Here is a 17,014-nt window from a genome sequence, read left to right on the forward strand (position 1 = left end):
GTTTTATTGAATTTGAATCAAATTATTCAAAGCATTATTTTGAGTTATTAAATATCCAGATGTATATATTAGCTTCCCCCACCACCCCCCCACTTACATCCCAGCATCACACAAAGGCCAGGAACTGTGCTTGTGTTACTTCATTCCCAAACTTACAAATTAATTTGAATTTTGAAGTAGGGAGCTTTTTATTATTGCCTAATCGGTAGACAAATCCTAAATCAGAACATTTTTAAAAATTAATTTAGACATACAGCGTGGTAACAGGCTCTTTTGGTCCATTACATCCAATTGACCTACGAACTCTGGTATGTTTTGACGGGTGGGAGGAAACCGGAGCACCCGGGGAAAACCCACGCAGACATGGGGAGAAGTTATAAACTCTTTACAGACAGCGTGGGATTCGAATCCATGTCGCTAACGCTGTTACATTGTTGTGCTAACCGTACCGGCCTGGGTTGGATAGCAGAGTTAATTTCAGAAATCAACTCCTCAATTATTTTAATGAGCATCCCGTGAAGTTTTGTGATGTGTAATCTTTAAATATGTTTTTTTTAAATCATTTATTAATCAGTGTTTTACTGCTAGCATTAAGGGACAGGAAGGGTAAAATGACGAGGAAACCTTTCTGTTCCCACTCCATTGAATTCAAGCATATATGTAGAGCAAGTCAGTAGAGCAGTGACCTCGGTTATGATGCTCAGTCACCCTCGGGCAACATCCGAATGTATCAAGATTGGAGTTCAAATCTGAATGAGTTTTACTGAAATTCCCTTTCCTGGAATTTGGGCAGAGGTGGAGAGAGAATTTACTGTCTGACGTTCATTGTCCTTGTCCTTGACAGGGTGAAGTTAATCCCATGGTGGGGGGGGGTCCAGAATTCTGATCCAGTGACCGTGAAGGAAGGAATGGCGATATATTTCCAAATCCCTGGCAGTCGAGCTACTGAGTTTGGGAGATGCTTTTGGAGTCGCCTCAGTGGATAATTGTGGTGTCCTCTGTAGATGGTACACACTGGGTGACACGGTTAGTGTAGTTGTTAGTTCTACACTGTTACAGTGCCAGCGATCAGGACCAGGGTTTGAATCCAATGGTGTGTAAGGAGTTTGTGTGGGTTTTCCCTGGGGGTGTAGGTCAATTGGGTGTAATTTGGCCTGTAACTGTGCTGTCTAAATAAATTAACACTGCTGAGATTGTGTACCACTGGAGGAGGGGATAAGTGCTTATGATGGTGGAAATCATGCACCACGATGGTGGATGGTGTGAAACTTCTTGAGGGATGGAGTTTGTGGCCTTGAATGGCACAGTGGGCCATAATTCCAGTGGTCCAGGTTCGATCCTGACCTCCAGAGGTGTCTGTGTGCAGTTTGCATGTTTTCACTGTGACGGTTTGTGTTTCATCCTCCTGTGTCCCAAAGTTGCTCGTAGTGTTTGTGTGTGAGACTTAAGAATCTGGGACATTGATGGAGAAAATGGAAAGAATAAAAAAAGCATTGTTGGGTTATTATAAAAGTATTTTCAACACATTCCCCGTCCCGTTCCCTTGCCGATGTACCTGTCCACAGCCTCATGCATGGCCAGACTGAGACCTTCTGTAAATTGGAGGAAAAACACCTCATCTTCCATCTGGGCTCCCTCCAACCAGATGGCATTAACATCTACTTCTCCGGTTTCCACCATCTGCCCATCTTCGTGTCCCCGTCTCCTTTCCTCTAGCTCTGTCCCTCTCCCTTTCTCTCTTCCCTTTTTCCTGTCTCCTATCACGGAGCCAAAATCAATTCTCACCTCTCCTCTCATCAACTCCAGTTAACACCTTTTGTCTGTTGGTCTGGACCCCTCCCCCTCCAATTCTTCCCCCTTTTAGCACCCCCCCCCCCCCCAGCCTTTAATTCAGACACTGTGTTTCTTCAGTCATACCTTGAAGAAGGGTTCAGGCCCGAAACATGGGTTATATATCTTTACCTGCTGTGGATGGTACGAGACTGGCTGGGTTCTCTGTTTTGATTGAGAGGTGTGCAGCTCGATGACTGTATTTATCTCATGCTGACCTGCACCTTCTGGATATTGTAAAGGCCATCATTGTGGCTTGTCCTGTTGGTCTTTCGTCACCCCTGGGTGCTAATGCAGTTGGGTTGTTTCATGCAGTCGTTGGTCATTGTCTGGCACTTTGGCCCATGCCCAGATGTAGCTGGGTCTGCTACTTGGGGACATACTGTCTTTGTTGATTAAGGAGTTGAGAACATAATTTAACGTTGTGCAACAATCGGCAAATGTTCTGATCTTATGATGGATGAAAGGTCGCTAAATGATTGGGAAATGAACCTCTCATACAATGTGCTATATTTTAACTAGGCTACTCAATCTTGGCTTGGTAAACTGATGTGAGATGGTTGCCGCATGAGTCACAATTCCTTTATTGTCATGTAATAGTATGGAACATGTAATATTACACAAAACCCACTTCTGCTTGCTGCAAGGCAGATAAAAAGTAGCCTTTCATGTTGCCCGGTGGACCCTTATAGTACGAAAGACAGAAGCAAAGGAGAGTCCCCTTCAGAGATGCCGAGGGTTCTCCTCCCACGCTCCCACAGCCTGTTCAGCAGAAATGAGTCCGTTTTACAAGGCAAATCATCATGCAAATTTTGAGCAGTATCTAAATATCCTGACTCCCAGAGGACAGATTGCGCATCAGATATTTAACCTTGGCATTCGATGCTTAGATTTTTTTTTAATGATGACCTCCTTTCATGGAAAGTTCATTATTTCTGGTTTGCGCTGATGCTGGCACCAGCTCCTTTGGTCTCATAGACATATGGTGTGCAGGTTATTGAGGGAACATAACCAAGGAGAACATCCAAAGTTATTTAAAGTGGGAGTGTCCAGGTCAAGGAGAACTAATATTTAAACTAGGCCAGTCAGGGTGATGCTGGGAAATACTTCAACAACAGTATAGGAAGACCTACCGGTGTGGCAAGCCAGGGCTCAAATCTGTCGACACTGGGAATCTATCTTTCTCTGGCCATTCAGCCCATGAGCAACTGTCTTGGGTAAACTTGTACCTCTCACTTTGTTCGTTTTAGATTGGTCACAGTGTTCGAGCTACTGAAAGAAAATAGACACACACCGAGAGCAGTTCAGTTTATACAAGTCTTTATTACTAAATCTAAAGCTGAATTCACACTACAACATGCAAGCCCTTCCCAATTATATTTATCAATGCCTGAACTGGACCCAACTGCCAAAGCAAGGCGATGACTGCAAACTTGTAGTAGGTTGTCTGGGCGCCGGTAGCAGCTTCTCCACCTCCCCACACCGGGACGTTGGATTGGAATCTTGAAGTTCTTCTTCTTGCTGAGAGATGTTGCCACCTCTTGGAGATTCTCAAACTTCAGCAGTGGGACCATGGCTTATATTACCCAAAAGTTGTTTACTTCAGATCTTATCTCTTTGAACAAATGATTTAATTATCTTCAAGGTCTCCTGATAGTCTGTGACCAACAAAAGAAAACTGCATCTCTGGGCCTCATGGTGGAAGTTGAATAATGTCTACTGATTCATATGCACCCTGGGCCACATGGTGGAATTTAGATTATGCATACATTAAAGTAGGTTACTGATACTCACCCTTGCATAAGTAAAAGCATGGTTTAAATCTTCCATTACAGCAAGTGCTGTCTTTAAAGAGTACGTTCCATTCTTGGTCTGCATTTCACATATTCTTTCTCACATGCCCATCCATTCTATAGAATATTACAGCACAGAAACAGGACCCTTCAGCCCTTCTAGTCTGTGCTGATCTATTATTTTGCCTAGTCCCACTGACCTGCACCATCCATACCCCTCCCATCCATGTACCTGTCTAAATTCTTCTTCAATGTTAAAATTGAGCCCATATTCACCACTTCAGCTGTCAACTCATTCCACACTCCCACCGCTCCCTGTGTGAAGTTCCCCCTAATGTTCGCTCTAAACCTTTCCCCTTTCACCCTTAACCCATGACCTCAGGTTTGTATCTCACCTCCCCTCAGTGGAAAAAGTCGATCTACATTTACTCTATCTATCCCCCTCATAATTTTAAATACCTCCATCATATCTCCCCTCATTCTTCTACACTCCAGGGAATAAAGTCCTAACCTGTTTAACCTTTCCCTGTAACTCAATTCCTAAAGTCCGGGCAACATCCTAGTAAATCTTCTCTGCACTCTTTCTATCTTATTGATATCTTTCCTGTAGTTAGTTGATCAAAACTGCACACAATTCTCCAAATGTGGCCTCACCAATGTCTTGTACATCTTTACCATAACATCCCAGCTCCTGTACTCAATATTTTGATTTATGAAGCCAAGATGCCAAAAGCTCTCGTTACAACCTGTGATTCCATTTCCAGGGAATTCTGTACCTGTATTCCCAGGTCACTCTGTTCTACCCCATTTCTCAGTGTCCTATCATTTACTGTGTATGTCCTTTCTTGGTTTGTCCTTCCAAAATGCCACATCTTGCACTTGTCTGCATTAAATTCCATTGGCCATTTTTCTGCCCATTTTTCCAGCTGGTCCAGATTCCTCTGCAAACTTTGAAAACCTTCCCCTTTGATTATTTTGCTACCTGGCGAACCTTTGGGCTGTGGGATGAACGCAGAGGACCCCCACGCAAACACAGCAAGAGAATGAAACCTCACCCAAGCAGCACCAAGGTTAAGGATTGAACCGAGATTGCATCTGTGCTGATTGCCATGCCGGATCAACTGAAAGCCAAGGGTTGGGGGAAGGTCATCTGCTGGGGGAATAATTTTGACCCAGAGAGCAGTTGTACTTTGTAGCCATAAACACAAGGGAGAAATCAGAATTTATTGCCATGAACATGTTCCGACATTTGTTGCTTTGTGGCAGTTTCACAGTGCACACATTTTATAAACCACATTTCAAAATAAATAAAAAATAGTGCAAGAAAAGGTGAGGTAGTGTCTGTGGTTCATTGTTCATTCAGGAATCTGATGCCAGAGGGGAAGAAGCTGTCCCTGTGCCGCTGAGTGCTTGTCTTTAGGCTCCTGTACCCTTTTCCTGATGGTAGCAGAGTGAAGAGGGTGGTGGGGGGTCTCGAGGATAGGTGACTGGTGCCCATGATGTTGCAGGACAAGTTAACAACCCCCCCTAGCATAGGCACCTCCATACTAGCCAGAATGCTCTCCACAGTCCACCTGTAGAAGTTTTCAAGCATCTTTGTTGACATAAGGAGTGAATACTGGAGAAAAAAAATCTAACATGAAGAGTGACAGGAGGAATTTGCAGCAGATCAAATTAATTCCCTCCGAAAAGGGATTAAGCCCAAAAGTATTACAGATATTTGGGAAGTTTTGTCCTTTATGATTAATTTTGCTTTCTTGTTACAGGCTTATGAACGAGGGATTGCACTGTTTAAATGGCCCAACGTGTACGATATTTGGAATACTTACCTAACCAAATTCATCGACCGGTACGGCGGGAAGAAGCTCGAGAGGGCGCGGGAGCTGTTTGAGCAGGCGCTTGATCGATGTCCGCCAAAATTTGCTAAAAGTTAGTGCTAGCCATCCTGTTGTTTCAGTTTGATTCCAGGTTAAACCCCGCTGCTCATTGAAGTAACTCCCATTTACAATGCATGTTGCAAGCCTCTGCAAATATAGTTTCCAGACAATATTTATCCTAACCTATCACTTTTACTTCGCGTGACAGATTTTGTGGAGGTGACATTTTTTTTACGGATTTCAATCAAACTTGGCAGTTTCCATTTTGTGCAGTGACTGGCTTTTAATTGTATGACTGTGTGTTGGGCATTAAGGTTTGGTTCATTACATTTTGTGCTTCATTGCTGCTCCAAGTAACCACACTCCTGTGTTCCTGGTGGTGTTCAGGAGGACTGCAGTATTCTTTAGATTTCAGTCAATAAGAATATGTGCAAAATCTGTGGTTTTTACTTTCTGAACCTTTAAAATGTGGCCCCTCAGGTCTGTGTAACACATCAACCTTTGTCAAATGCTGGTCCTGTATGGCTATTTAATAATGGATGATTTTACAGCATTTGTGGTCCTTCTCATTTAAGAAAGGATATTGTTATAAGCCCAGAGGACTCCAAAACCCAGCAGCAATAGATATTCACCAAGACAAATGGTTACTTAAACAAAAGTTGTTTTTAATTATCTTTAAACATGAAAACAGGATCAAAGTTTATTACTATTAACTTAACCTATCAATACTCCCTTCTAATTCTAAGTGCACGTATGTGTAATATGTATGTAAGTTCAGAAAAGTTCTTTGATTCACAATCCAATCTCACTTCTCATTCCTCCAAGTTCACTGGTTGCAGGCAATTCTTATACTGTGCACAGAATTTAACATTTATGAATTTCACCAGGCTTTGGTGTTTCAAAGGTAAATGGTTATCACTCAGGAAGGTTCTTGTCAGTTTTCAGAGAGTGTTGTTCCTGGTCACAAACTGATCCCTTTTAATCAGCCACTTCAGTGTCTTGCCGAAGAAACTTGCCCCCTCAGGGATCTCCAGATGATAACCTCTTTCTTTCAGGTCACCACAGAGTTCCTTTTTATTTCTCTTATTTCAAGTGAAACATTATACAGCCAGTCCTCTCCACTTGTAAGGACCACAAGGACTTTGACCAGGCTGAACTAAGCAGTCACAACCTGTCTTCCAAATGGGGTTTTCCCACAAGCTTGCCAGCTTGTCCTGTTCCAGTCCCATCTGTTGCTGATGACTGTAAAAACTACAGAACTCAACTCTCTATCTCTCTCCCCCCCAAGAAAAACCTGTTTTACTCTCTCTGTTTGCAAAACCACATGATCCTCCTAGAACATCAATCTCCACAGACTGGGTCTGAACCTAATCCTCCGAGTTCTTTCCTCTGTTGCTCTCAATCCATTAGTGAAGTCCCTTGAACATTGAAAGGCATGGACAGAGTAGATGTGGAACAAGAGTAGATGCTCCCATGTTAGTAGAGTCCAGGATAAGAGGGCACAACTTCAGGATTGAAGGGCGTCCACTTAGAACAGACATGCAGAGAAAATTCTTCTGGCAGAGGGTGGTAAGTCTGTGAGTTAGGCACAGGTTGACAGGTTCTTGATTAACCAGGGCATCAGTGGTTATGGGGAGAAGGCCGGACATTGGGACCGAGTGGGGAAATGGATCAGCTCACAATTAAACAGTGGGGTAGTCTTTATGGGCTGAATAGCCTATTTCTGCTCCTCTGTCTTACGGCTAGATCTACGGTGTAAGTTCACTTGTTTGATGGAGAGAGTTGGGGGGTTGGATACCACTATTTACCAGTCACTGCGGTTCAATTCTCTCCCTTTGCAGCTCTTTTCCTGCTGTATGCCAAGCTGGAGGAGGAGTATGGCTTGGCCCGACATGCCATGGCTGTGTACGAGCGAGCAGCCAAAGCAGTGGAGCCGTTAGAGCAATATGAGATGTACAATATCTACATTAAACGAGCAGCTGAAATTTATGGAGTTACTCACACACGGGGCATTTACGAGAAGGCAATTGAGGTATGACGTGCTTTGACTCACTTTTCATCTCATCTTACCTTGAGAGGATTTACACTCCCCTGTGATTCCACAAAAATAAATATTGCACCGTCAAAAGTCAAGTTTATTGTCATCTGATTGCACAAGTACAACCTGACTAAACAGCGTTCTCCGGTCCTTGGTGCAAAAAACTCACACACACAAAATACATATGCAGGACGGGTATCTCATCCTGTATTTGTGAGAACATTATTTTGTTACAGGTGCTGCCAGATGAGCACGCACGAGATATGTGCCTGCGCTTCGCTGATATGGAGTGCAAGCTGGGTGAAATCGATCGGGCAAGATCCATTTACTCCTACTGTTCTCAGCTGTGCGATCCAAGGGTAGGTCCCATGAGCGATATCTGGCTGCTTTCTGGACCATTGATAGCTTTGTTCGAAATCCACAGATGTTACGTTATCAGGTTTTTTTTATATTTAGAGATACAGTACAGTAACAAGCGCCTCTGGCCCACGCCGCCCAAATATAACCATGATCTGTTAACCTTCTAACCCTGTATGTCTTTGGAATGTGGGAGACCGTACATATTGCGTACAGACAGTGCTGGATTTATACCCAAGTTGTTGCCGCAGTATTGGTGTAGTGCAAACCGTGCCACCCCAAAATTACAGGGAACGGAACTTCCAGAAAAGATCAACGTCGATCTTATTGAACAACAGGGCTGTCACGAGGGCCCAACACTGCTGTCACGAGGGCCCAACAGTGCTGTCACGAGGGCCAAACAGTGCTGTCACGAGGTCCCAACGGTGCTGTCACGAGGACCCAACGGTGCTGTCACGAGGACCCAACAGTGCTGTCACGAGGGCCCAGCGGTGCTGTCACGAGGGCCCAACAGTGCTGTCACGAGGGCCCAGCAGTGCTGTCACGAGGGCCCAACGGTGCTGTCACGAGGGCCCAACGGTGCTGTCACGAGGGCCCAACGGTGCTGTCACGAGGGCCCAACGGTGCTGTCACGAGGGCCCAACGGTGCTGTCACGAGGGCCCAACGGTGCTGTCACGAGGGCCCAACGGTGCTGTCACGAGGGCCCAACGGTGCCGTCACGAGGGCCCAACAGAGCTACTCCAATGATTTCTCGACCTTTTCCACTCTCATGCCACCTTAAGGGATCCCATCTTACCACGGAGCATCTATGGCATCCTATGCCAAAGGTTGTGGTTTGTAAAGGATTAGTTAAGGTGGTATGTGAGTGAAGGAAAAAAAAAGGTTGCGAACCACTGTCCCACTTTTTCAGTTTATTGTGATTGAATTTATTTTATGGAGAAAGAATGATGTTAGTTGCCAAACTTTATTCTCCCCCTTCCTTTGCCGACCTGTTCTGCTCTCTCAATGAAATATCCATGTTTCAGTATAACTCGTTTATTCTTTTTGCTAGATCTAGGCATCGCTGACAACACCAACGTTTATTGTCCGCCCCTGAGAAAAAGCAACCAGCTGCAGTGTTGAACTGCGCTGGTCCCTCTGGTGACGTTCTTGGAGTGGGGGGGGGGGGTGAGGTTCAGGGTAATGAAGGGACAGGGATGTTGAATTGTTTCTTGCAATGACTCATAGCTAGGTGAAGGGGCGGGTCATGAGCAGGAAGTGGAGAGGCTGCAGAGGGACTTGGATAAATTAGGAGAACGGACAATGATCTACAATGTTGGAAAGTGTAGGTCATGTATTTTGGTAGCAGGAATAAATGGGGAGACTATTAATTGGATGGGAAGAAAATTCAAAATTCAGAGGTACAAAAGGACTTGGGAATCCTCGTGTTGGATACCTCCAGGTTGAGTCATTGGAGAATGTTGGCATTCATATCAAGCAAAATAGGATATAAGGGATGTGAGGGGATTGGAGGATTATGGACAGGGAGCAGGTAGTTCACTTAAATCGGTGCGGACTAGAGGGGCCGAGATGGCCTGTTTCCTTACTGTAATTATATGGTTATATATGAGATGTTGAGGCCTCACTTGGAGTTCAGGGTATAGTTTTGGGCTCATTATTGAAGGAAGGATGTGCTGGCATTGGAGAGGGTTCAGAGACAATTCACAAGAATGATTCCTGGAGTGAAGGGATTAGTGTACAAGGAAAGTTTGACGGCCCTTGGACTGTGCTCCTTGGAGTTCAAAGAAATGATGGGGGACCTGGAGACCACATAGAAGTATTTCAGATGTTGAGAGGCCTGGACACAGTAGATGTGGCAAACTTGTTTCCCAAGGTGGGGGAGTCAAAGACAAGAGGGGACAACTTCAGCTTTGATGGCCGGTGCCCATTTAAAATACATGCGGAGGAATTTCTTTAGGTAGGGAGCGATGAACTTCTGGAATTTGTTGCCACAGGTGGCTGTGGAGGCCAGGTCGTTGGGTGTATTTAAGGCAGAGATTGATGGGTTTCTGAATAGTTAGTCGGGTTATCAAAGGTTATGGGGAGAAGGCAGGGGAGTGGGAGAATGGATCAGCTCATGATTGAATGGTGGAGCGAAATACTATGAAAAACTATCCACGCAAGCAAACATCTATCTGCAGAGTTTATCTGATACTGCAGGAATAAAAGTGACAATAGTGAAATGAGAAGAGCAGGTCATAGTGTTCATAATTAAGACCAGGGATGACCCCCCCCCCCCCCCACTTTTTTCATTTATTGCACTCATGAGTGCAGAGAGAGCTTTATTTTGATGTCCCATCCAAAGACTAGGCCCACCAACAGCACAATGCCCAAATTCTGCAGTGAAACTTTCACCCACGAGACCCATCATGTTTCCCCACCCCTCCCCAACACTCTTCTAATTTTGGAAGGCTATTACAGTAAAACCCCCTGGTATCCAGCACCTACAGGGATTGTAGATGCCAGATAAGTGAATTTTCCAGTTGTTTGACATTGCGTGTTGCGTGATTAGCAAACTAACTGCCGGGTACGCCAATTTTTAAACTTTCGTATTTTTAGCTTATTTCTAGGATTTTTTTTTCCCCTGGTTGCTTGTATTCTGGATATCGGGGATTTCTGTCGTAGGTTTTTCATGTACTTCCTGCCTGCCCGTCCAATTGCAGATAACGCCATCATTCTGGCAGACGTGGAAGGAATTTGAGATCCGACACGGTAACGAGGACACAATTCGGGAGATGTTGCGGATCAAGCGAAGTGTGCAGGCCACCTACAACACCCAGGTTAATTTCATGTCCTCGCAGATGCTGAAAGCCTCCACCAACGCTACAGGAACAGGTAAGTTGTACTGGTCCCTAAGAAAACACACGCTGGGAATGTGAAACGTAACCTAGTTGTGGAATGCTCAGCTGGCAAAGGGTTAACACTTCAGTGCAATGACCCATCTTGAAACCACTGTTTTTAATTTAAAACTTAAATTTAATTTGCGCGTGATGTTAGATTTAAATTAGAATTTATTGTCATGAACAAATCACGAAATTTGTTGTTTTGCGGCAGCGTCACAGTTCAAACATTCATATAAACCACTTTTCAACAATAAATAAATAATATCTGTGGTTCATTGATCATTCAGGAAACGATGGCATAGAGGAAGAAGCTGTCCTTGTGCCACTGAGTGCTCAACTTTAGCCTTTTGTACCTTTTTGCCTGCTGGTAGCAGAGTGAAGAGGATATGGCCTAGGTGGTGGGGATCCCTGAGAATAGAGACTGCTTTTTTTAAGACACTGTCTCTTGTAAATGTCCTCGAAGGAGTGAAGTCTGGTGCCTGTGATGTTGCAGGCTGAGTTAACAGCGCCTCCGTAAATGCTGCTATTGCCATGGTTAATCTTGTTAACGTTTTTTTGTGAACGTGGCTCCTTCCATCAAATTTGTGAAATTTGTTGCCACAGGCAACTGGATCATTCGGTGTATTTAAGGCAGAGATTGACAGGTTTTTAAGGGGAGAAGACCAGGCAGTGGGGAAATGGATCAACTCATGATTAAAAGGCGGGGCAGACTCGATGAGCTGAACAGCCTATTTCTACTCCTACGAGTCTTTAAGACTTGTCTGCCTAGCACCAGTGCTCCCCACAGTGACTCAGACCTTCTACGTGCCCTTGAGCAGGACCTAACGCGTGGTGAATTGGCAGGTTCCATTTGTTAAATCTGGGGGAGATCAATGTCCAGATAAAAAGCTCTTGTATTAAATCTTTTGTTTAATGTCATTTTTGGCTTTCTGCCTCTTCCCCACCTCATTTCTGATCATTGTTCTTGAATTTGACCCTCCCCGACCATGTCAGGTTTATCTCAATCAATTTTCTAATGTTGGTATTTGCTTTGCTTTTCCTGGTGATTTGTCGTTCTCTGTGCAATGTTCTCTACCGTGGGGGGGAGTCCTCTTTTTTCTGTGTGTCCATTTCAGTGGTCTCTCTTGGTTAAGTTGTAAACTCTGGGAATTCTGTACCAGTTCATCCAAACCGGTTACAAGAGATCACACATTTTTCCACAGTAAACTCCCAGCTGGTGTAGCTCTCCCTTTCTAGTAGACTTTTACTAGGCCACCGATTTTTCTCTCTTGGAATAATCCAAGATTGCACCCCTGTTACTGCTCCATGTGAATCTGGCCAACTTCACCCAATCTGTGTTTGATACTTTGACCTACTGGATGATCACTGCCTGGAGGTCAGTGACTAGTGGAGTTCCGCAGGGATCTCTTTTTGGACCCCTGCTTTTTTAAATGACCTAGATGAAGAAGCAGAAAAATGGATATGTGAGTTTGCGGATGACACAAAGTTTGGAGGAGTTGTGGATGGAGCTGAAGTTTGTCGTAGGTTACAAAAGGATATAGACAGGATGCAGAGTTGGGCAGAAAAGTGGAAGAAGGAGTTCACTCCGGATAAGTGTTAGGCAATGCATTTTGAAAGGTCAAACCAGAAGTATGAGTTGGATACTTAACAGAGCAGAGGGACTTTGGGGTCCAAATCCATGCATCTCTCAATGTTGCTACGCAGATTGATAGGATAGTTAAGAAGGCCTATGGGATGCTGGGCTTCATTAGTCGGGGGATTGAATTCAAGCATCGAGAGGTCATGTTGCAACTCTACAAATCTCTGGGAGACCACACTTAGAGGTAGAAGCTGTGGAGAGGGTGCAGAGGAGATTTACCATGATGTTGCCTGGAATGGAAAATGTGCCTTATGAGGCAGGGTTAGCAAGGCTTTTCACTTTGGAGCGAAGAAGGATGAGAGGTGACTTAATGAAGGCCTACAAGATTCTGAGAGGCATAGATAGGATGGAGAGCCAGCACCTTTTCTCAGGGCAGGAATAGCAAACACGAGAGGACGTCTGTACAAAGTGAAGGGAGGGAAGTTTAGGGGAGATATCAGAGGTAAAAGTTTTACACAGAGTTGCGGGCGGCTGGAATGCTTTGCCTGGAGTGGTGGTGGAGGCTGGAACATTAGGGGCATTTAAGAGAGTCTGAGACAGGCACATGGATGGAAGAAAAATAGAGGGTTACAGGGTAGGGAAGGTTTAGTTCTTTCTTTTTACACGATATCTCAGTACACATGAACATAAAAAGAGCAGAAGTCAGCTCCACCATTCCACTCTCCCACACCCTGGCCTTCTCCCCATAACCTTTGAAAACTTGACTCTTCAGATACCTATCGATCTCTGCCTTAAATACACCCAACGACCTGGTAGGTCGGAACAACATCGAGGGCTGAAAGGCCTGAACTGTGCTGTAATGTTCTACCACAATGAACCCTTAATTGCACGCCCTATATCTTTGCCACCTTCTCCAAAAGGGGTCTCCAGAGCCCCAGTTGGAAACCACTAAACCGAACGTTGGAGGGCTGCCTCACTCTGCATTGGTACGGGGAAGTCCTTCCATACCTCAGTCAACGTGGCGTCGTGATAAAGTCACTGAGCAAGTAAACAAAGCCCTTGATCATTGATCCAGGGGAATGAGTTTGGATGGTGGCTAGTGAATTTTACTTAAAATAATTAACCTACAGAAAATGCCGGAAACACTATGCAGAACAAGCATCAGCTGTGGAGAGAGAAACAGAACCAATGGTTCAGGTCCCATTTCTGTGAAGGCTCTCGGACCCAACACCTCTTTCCAGAGATGCTGGGTCACCTGCAGAATAGTTCCAGAATTTTGTGTTACAGCATTGTTTAGATTTTCGTGACTGTAGATTGATTTGCAGTTGAAGTTTCGCCTCATTGCTCTCTTTCAAGGGAGGAAATTTGCTGCCCCCTGTGTATGACTCCAGAGACACACCGATGCGGTAGAAGCTTGACTTCCTCCACAGTGTAGGGGCAATTCGGGATAGCTGGCAGTGAACAAATAAATCAGACAAGTTTCCCCTGCTCCTAAAATCCTGGTCCTTGTCTTGTATCCAATGCTTCACTTTACTTCCTTGGCCCTTCACCTTGATTCCTTTATTGGATGCAATCTTATCCAGAGGAAACCTGGGGAGCATATGTGGTCAGTGTTTCACCAAGCCCGCTCCCAGCTTGAGAGCTGTGATTCATTATTAAATGGGGAATAAAAGAATTAGCCTCGTATTGGGGCAACGTGGTTGGCGTAACAGTTAGTCCCAGCGATTGGAACTAGGGTTCAAATCCTGTGCGGTCTGTAAAGTTCTCCCTGTGTCTGCATGGGCTTTCCCCCCCACCATTCAAAACGTACCGGGGGTTGTTGGTTAATTGGGCGGCACGGGCCAATATGGCCTTTTACCGTGCTTAGGGCTAAATTTAAATTTGCTGAATAAACTGACCCAAAAAAAATCTGATATTTTGTGTTGATGCCATATATTTAAAGGAACCTTTTCCCTGTGCCAAGGAAATTCAGTCCAATCATTTGCCTAATTGATCAGTGGTGAAAGTTACATTCAAGGGAAATGCTATCAACCTGGAAGCATCTGATTGTCCAGAGTGATGTATTGACGGTCATCTTGCATGATTGGTTGCAGTGTCTGATCTGGCTCCGGGACAAAGTGGAATGGACGACATGAAATTACTGGAACAGAAGGCACAACAGATAGCTGAAGAGGCTGAAAGAGAAAGACCCAAACCCAAAGGCAAAATTCTGTTTGTCAGGTACGTTGGAGGCGTGGGCAGAATCTGAATTAATGGTGGCGTTCCTCTCCAGAATTGGCCTTTCTGGATCCAGTCTCATGAAAGAGGCTTTTGGCCATCTGCTGTCCGGCCATATGTCCATTCCCTGTCCACGACCCATTCCTACAAAACAGCTTCTAAAATAGTGAATTAAAAGTATGTTGCCGTATTATCTATTGTCCATAAGTGTTTTACTGTACACAGATGGCCTTTTGATCAAGGAAACATACCCATTTCCTCTTGGGAGAAATCCTCTGGATTACATGACAAATGGTTGGTGTTAGCAGTTAGCACAATGCTGTTACTGCGCCAGCAACATGGGCTCAATTCCGGAGCTATGTCTAAGGAGTTTGCATCTTCTCCCCGTGTCTACGTGGGTTTCCTCCCATTATTCAAAACGTACTGGGTTGTGGGTCAGTCAGGTGTAATTGGGCAGCATGGGATTGTGGGCCAGAAGGGTCTATTACCGTGCTGTATGTCTAAATTTAACTACGAGGGATTCTCCCAGATATAAAACCTATATCTCAATCCTGGTTCTTGGATCTTTTGTGAATATATTTAATCTATTACTGCAAAAAAGATTCCTTACAGAACAGAGACTGGGCTTTTGGCGCAATGTCCATGCCAACCACCTTGTTTGCCAAACTAAAGGGCTGGAAGTTAGTGCCATGCTGTTACGGGGCTAGCAACCACGTTGTCTGTAAGGAGTTTGTACGTTCTCTGCTTAGGTTTTTCCTGGGTGCTCTGGTTTCCTCCCACCCTTCAAAACGTGCCGGGTTGTAGGATGATTGGGCAGCCCAGGCTCGTGGGCCAGAAGGGCCTGTTGTGCTGTCTGCCTAAATTAATTAAAAATTTAAGTCCTATGTCCCTGCATTCTCCCCATATCCCCAAAACCTTTCTATCAAAAAGTATTTTCCTGTGAAAGGACTTTGGAGCATAGAAGAATGAGGGGAATAGATAGAGTAAATGTGAGAAGGCTCTTTCCACATAGATTAGGAGAGATAAATACAAGAGGACGTGGCTCAGGGTGAAAGGTTTAGTGGGAACATGAGGGGGGACTTCTTCACTCAGAGATTGGTGGGGATGTGGTAAATGCAGGCTCACTCAAGTTTTAAAAATAAATTGGATAGATACATGGATGGGAGAGGTCTGGAGGAATATGGATTGGGATTAGAGGAATGATGTCTCAGATAAACTAGAAGGGCTATGGTTCTATGGTAAAGAGATCTACGTACTCCTCATGGGCTTTTTCAACTGCAGGAGTGACGTGACACGCGATGAACTTGCGGAGCTCACGAAGCAGGCCAACCCGGATGAGATCGACATCGACGATGATGATGAGGGCGAAGACGAACCTGATGGTAGGTGGAATTTGTCAGGGTGTGAGCCTATCCATTTTTTCACTCAATACTTTAAACCGCCCCCCCTTTCAAATCTCTCAGCCTCTTACATTGCAGCATGTTCGTGAACCGGGCCCTCAGTTCTTGATTGTCCTGAAATCTGAACTGTCAGCACATTACAATAGAGGCAATAAGATCGTGGTAATTTCTTCATAAGAATGTTGGTCATGGGTTTTAAATCAGCTGCTGTGTATAGTTGGATTAATCATGTAACCATACATGGATACTATTTAATTGGGGGTTTTCACAGACTCTTCAATAGAAACTGTAGTGTGTATATATACAGTAAAACCCTGGTATCTGACACCCATAGGGATTGGTAGATGCCGGTTGCTTGAGATTGTGTGTTGCATGATTAGCGGGGGGGGTACAAATTTTAAACTTTTGTATTTTTTACCTATTTATTTTCCACGGTTGCTTGGATTCCACTGTACTATTTCCTGCTCTGGTTTTGAGCTGTTAACTGGTCTCAGTGAAGCATCATTCTGGCAATCTTATTAGTTCACCATGACCAGGACACCCACTTATCCGGCACGCAGTGGGAACATCAAGTGCAATCGGATGGTGACTAAAAGCAGAAAGGTGCATTGATCGGTCTGTCATTGCCTCCTGCCCTGACGAAGTTTAATCAGAGGTGGCAGACAAATGATGGTGCCTGTGGGGGCCATTGATGCACAGAGGGATAATGCGTGGCCACTTTCAGGGAGTTATGGCTGCATCCCCAGTCGATGAAGGGAGTGTGCTGGTCTTAATCAGCTGGGGTATTGATTTGCCCACACTTGGAGCACTGCGTGCAGTTCTGCAGGATGTGGAGGGGGTGCAGAAGGATCACCGAGATGAGAGTGGTTGGACCAAGTTGGAGTGCCAGAGGTGGGAAGCATAAATAGGGTAGGTGAACTTTAGCCATTGACATTTTAAGCCTTGTGACAGGTTTAGAGTGAAGGCGAAAGTGTAATGAATATGTGCAAGTTATTTTTTAAACAAAGGAGTAGGTAAGGGTAATCGAACAGAGAACACTA

General features: G+C 44.7%; 1 protein-coding gene across 1 annotated transcript in view; it reads left to right on the forward strand.

Moving 5' to 3' along the window:
* Positions 1-17,014, forward strand: part of xab2 (XPA binding protein 2) — a 58,998-nt gene that overhangs the window by 40,205 nt on the left and 1,779 nt on the right. The window contains exons 13-18 of the mRNA XM_069927220.1: positions 5,390-5,552; positions 7,342-7,532; positions 7,775-7,897; positions 10,599-10,770; positions 14,451-14,577; positions 15,856-15,956. Coding sequence (XP_069783321.1) covers positions 5,390-5,552; positions 7,342-7,532; positions 7,775-7,897; positions 10,599-10,770; positions 14,451-14,577; positions 15,856-15,956 — 877 coding nt within the window. The remainder of the gene's footprint in view (positions 1-5,389; positions 5,553-7,341; positions 7,533-7,774; positions 7,898-10,598; positions 10,771-14,450; positions 14,578-15,855; positions 15,957-17,014) is intronic.

The sequence above is a fragment of the Narcine bancroftii genome, chromosome 3 (genome assembly GCF_036971445.1).
Source record: "Narcine bancroftii isolate sNarBan1 chromosome 3, sNarBan1.hap1, whole genome shotgun sequence".
Classification (NCBI taxonomy): domain Eukaryota; kingdom Metazoa; phylum Chordata; class Chondrichthyes; order Torpediniformes; family Narcinidae; genus Narcine; species Narcine bancroftii.